This window comes from Lygodium microphyllum, chromosome 24, assembly GCF_053477565.2.
Source record: "Lygodium microphyllum isolate KBCC chromosome 24, Lygodium_microphyllum_v1.1.10, whole genome shotgun sequence".
Taxonomy (NCBI): domain Eukaryota; kingdom Viridiplantae; phylum Streptophyta; class Polypodiopsida; order Schizaeales; family Lygodiaceae; genus Lygodium; species Lygodium microphyllum.
Window position 1 is genome coordinate 33958256 of NC_141158.1, and position 4486 is coordinate 33962741.

General features: G+C 41.8%; 1 protein-coding gene across 1 annotated transcript; it reads right to left on the minus strand.

The window, feature by feature from the left end:
• Positions 1-333: 333 nt before the first annotated feature.
• LOC148014968 (protochlorophyllide-dependent translocon component 52, chloroplastic-like) lies at positions 334-3485 on the minus strand. Its single transcript, XM_087665586.1, has 7 exons — positions 2857-3485; positions 2295-2482; positions 2062-2128; positions 1841-1984; positions 1550-1750; positions 1287-1474; positions 334-828 (listed from the first exon to the last, which is right to left on the minus strand). The coding sequence occupies exons 1-7, from the start codon at positions 3283-3285 to the stop codon at positions 564-566; spliced, it is 1482 nt and encodes a 493-aa protein (XP_087521712.1). The 5' UTR covers positions 3286-3485; the 3' UTR covers positions 334-563.
• Positions 3486-4486: the final 1001 nt, after the last annotated feature.

The window sequence follows — 4486 nt, forward strand, 5'->3', positions numbered from 1 at the left end:
TGTAACTTGCAGCTTTGTTTACATCAACATATCTGAAAAACTCATTGACATCTCTAACTATACAAGCGTAGGAAGCTACCCATTTTCACCAATTGAAATCTAACAAATGCATGGCTTCCATCAAATAACTTTGCACTTGAGTATTGCACCATGATGTTAACAACTGGGTGACTCCCTAGTAACCAGCCCCTTTCCCACCTTTACTCCAAGTGACTAGCCAGCATATCAATTTATCATTCTCTCAAAATATTGCATCAACAGATTGTTCAAAAGGGGGTTCGCAGGCTTTGGGCATGTCTATATGTAGCTGCTGTAGGCTCTTGAATTCAGAGCTATATTAAATGTAGTTCATCCATCATTATGATTTACAAATAATACAACAAATGTATTGATACAGCAATCATCAATTTAGGATGGAATTCTCCATGTAGTACTTTTTCCTGCAGTCATTACTGTAGAAGTGCATGGTTGAAGTCATGGTAAAGTATAATGGCGATAGATGTGTTATTACATAAATAATGACGCAGGGAACAACACTTCATGGAGAAGTTATGCTCAAACCATTACTTTATCAGTGCATGATTGTAGTCATGGTAGTGATATGTTTTTTTCACAAAGGATGATAGCCATCTTGAAGCTACAGTGGAGATCACAGCACCACCTGCAAGGGGAATGCTCCAACGTTTGAGCTGTGGTATTGGTTTGAGAGCAGCTGCTCCAAGAACTGCAGCCGTGCCAATAGAGAAAACTTGCAAGAATGCCTCTGCTTTCTCAAAGAAGGTCACAGCAGCTCTGCAGTGGCGACATATTTTCACATGTCCCCAGTACCTGAAAAGCAAAAAATTTGGCAGAGTGGTTAGAAACACAGCATGTTTGCTTCGGACTTCTCAAATCAGGACAGACATGCCATGCAAATGATCACAAAAGTGCACAAATCCCAACCCAAAGAAAGGATCTATGGAACATATGGCAACAAGAGCACGATGGAGCTCTCACTCACACACAGGCACACTGTTCTAACTTGTAATAGCATGTAGAACTGCCCATGGAAAATCTAGATTTTAGGACACATCTCTCATACCATCATTTGTGCACATGCATGTATGTACCTATACTTGGGGGCTAGCTTCTAACTAATTTAGAAGCTCTGAGGTCAAGGTCCTGGATTCATTTCCAAGCTACGGCTGTCTGACAAGCCTGTTGTGATACCTAGGGCAGCCAATGGCACATGCATTAACTCTAGCGTATAGAGTTTTATAGAATGCCCTTAAGTCACATTTCCATACCTGTCCATAAGCTGCTCTCTGTGGGGGATTGGTGGAAGACCCTTCTCACATCTACCACCCCAATCAGGTTCTCCTCCACCATAAACCCTTAACCATCTTCTATATGCAATCACAAACGCATCCGATTTGGTGGGGACATAGCAAGCCTTCTCCCAACTTCTGCTTCCAATGTTATCCAATTTGCGCTCCTGACATAAGCAGTTGCTCTCAGTCTATTTAGATAAAAACTAGAATTGCCATCATTTTCTTATGGCATATCTTACCAACACATGCAGGAGATAGAGGTCTGAATCTAAGATGAGCATTGACCGAATGTGAATGAACCATCGAGGTATTGAATCCAGTATCAAAGAGGAGAAGTTCTTTGGGAATGTCCATATTAGCCGACTACGTCCTGGGGATACAGGGATGCAAATGAATACAAGGACTATAATCTTGCTGGATGTCTGATCTCCTCCTTTGCCCTGAAAACATCAAACAGACCAAAACAGATGATGATGCAAAGCTTGCTTCTAGTGCACAATAAAGACATGCACACAAAGAAGCTAACACACTTGTGAAGTAGGAAGATGTGCCTCCGAGGTGTAAACACAAGGGGCTGTAAACGTAGCAGGGCCTGAAGTCCCCTTTCCAACAAAACCATCCTTCCCTATTGTCTCAACTTTGAGGTTTATAGGTGCAGCCATATTGCGATTACCCTGCATATAGATGCAATTTGAACTGATCAATTAATAAGCACACCAATATTGCATACAAAGGAGCTTTGCATACATACAAGGAGTCCATGGTGAGCAAAGAGGACATGCGCCGGATCCATTAGATTTTCAATCAGTTGTTCATACCTGCCCAAGCCATTACACTGAATGATTCAGTACAAATCTGCCACCAAACAATCTATTTGAGGATATTGTCATTAATGGTGTTTGCAAAACTAAACATAAGAAGCCAGAAGCCACATAAGAAAATACACTGCTTCTTGCGGTACACACAAAGGATCAAGAAGATAACCCGTAAGGCATATCTCGGCAGCTGAGCTCATCTTTGAATGAGGGGTCTGCAAGAACTGGAATACATGGAGGTGGCTGTCTGTCAGCTATGTCTTTATATTCCGGTCCAGTGTCAGGCCAAAACCACAGAATCCCATATTGTACAACACTCGGGTACACAGCAACAGATGCACGTTTCGACTTCCATACCTTCACGCCCCAAATGAAGCTTGTAAAAACACAAACTCATATTCGGACAACACACTGGAGAATCTGCAAACAAGAAGCTTTGGACAAAAGCCCACATTGTGAATTCCGACAACATCAGGGGCTTCTCTGAGGGAGGGACCATGTACCTAGCTAGGTGTGGTTGGGAGCAGGGGGATGCCGGGCCCAGAGTGTGGGCCCACAGCCCCCTGCCCCCAACCGCACAGAGCTAGGTATGTGCTGCCTCCCCCGCAGAAGCGCATGCTGCTGAAGACCATAAGGAAAAACGAGGGAAAACAGCCCCTTTTCCCACATGGGAGGATGTCAAAAACTTCTTATGTGTGTTCCAACAGATGGAGAATCCTAATCCTACCTACCGGGTTGCCATCAGCTGGGGCTTGAGGGATACATGTACAATCTCCACTGCAGGGCGCGAAACACCATCCGTGATAAGAGCACTGCAACTCTCCCTTCTCGTTTATCCGGCCTTCGGAGAGCGGGGCTAATCGATGAGGGCACTTGTCGTCCCAGACTTGCCAGGACATCCCGTTCCTGTCCCACCAAACAACAAGGTCCCGTGCCAGAATCCGCACCGCGGTCGGGACCCTCTTGTCGAGGTCTGCCACAATCGCGACAGGGTACCAATGTGCGTTCCAATCGAAAGCAGCACCTGCATGTGCAGGCTTCTCCCCCAGATCGTCCTCACCCCCACCATCACGGGGGAAACTATTCTCGTCCAACAGCTGCTGATCATCTGCCTCAGCTTCAGCTGCTGCCGCTGCCGCCCCATCAGCCAATTCTGCCATCACTCAAATGTCTCTCTCGAGTCAGAAACGCAGTCTCTCAAGAAGCACCTGCGATTACAGGGACACCGACGGCTCCTCTCTCTCTCAAAAATATAAGTGGCAGAAAACGCAGACCATTGAACTGTGAACATCCGACTCCAAATGAAGTCCCACCCAGACTTGGTGTTATCTATCCATTTTCTGAGGCACACAAATTGTTAAACCATGCGGGCATTATTAAGGCTTTGCTTTTTTGGTCTCCCTCGTACGAGAAGGGCTTGGGTTCAATGTTCATAAATTATAAAGAAAAGTTAAGTTTGACTATCTAAAATGTTACGGTGGGCTGTCAAATAGGGATACTAAATTTGGAGACACGACTTGCATATAAAAATATTTTTTTAATCTATTGAGAAAAAAAAAGGTATATTCTTCGTGAGAAAGAGAGTGAGTGTGTGTGTGTGTGTTTTCTGAGGGAGGAGGGGGTCACACACATGATAGAGATAGTCAAAGGGAGAGGGAGAGATGGAAAGAAAGAGAGCTCTAGGCCCACGACAATTGGTGGTAGCTGCCGCTGGAGGCAACATTCGTATGTTGGAAATAACGATGGGCTTGATGGAGCATTTGTGATACGTAAAGTTTGATGTATATAAAATAAAGGCATATTAATTGTTATATATGTACAATTCTTATTATAAGTGTAATATTGTTTTTGAATATGGATGATCTGATTTTATATCTGTATAGGTGCATATTGTGTTTGCTTATACTCTACTCCATAGAATAATAATATGAATATTTCATAGTTATATGTATTTATTTTCAAAATATATATATTATTCATAATATTAATACACCTATTTTGTATACTTTGGAGAGATATTTTATGATAAGATAAGGTTTTTTTAATAAATCTATTTAATTTTGTACTAGATATACATGTCATCAAAAAAAGTAAGTCTATAAACATAAACACATTAAACGATGTGTGTGTGTGTGTGTGTGTGTGTGTGTGTGTGTGTGTGTGTGCGTGCTAATCTTTTATTTATTATTATCATTATTGTACAATGCATCATTATTGGCTTCAAAAAAAATTAAAATATAACATTAGTTTCTTAATTAAGTTTCAATGATTTTTTTGCTACTTTAGATTGTGTTATTTTATTTAAGCACTTAGATTTTTTTAATATTCTTAATATAAATATTATTTGGATGTAATGTTATG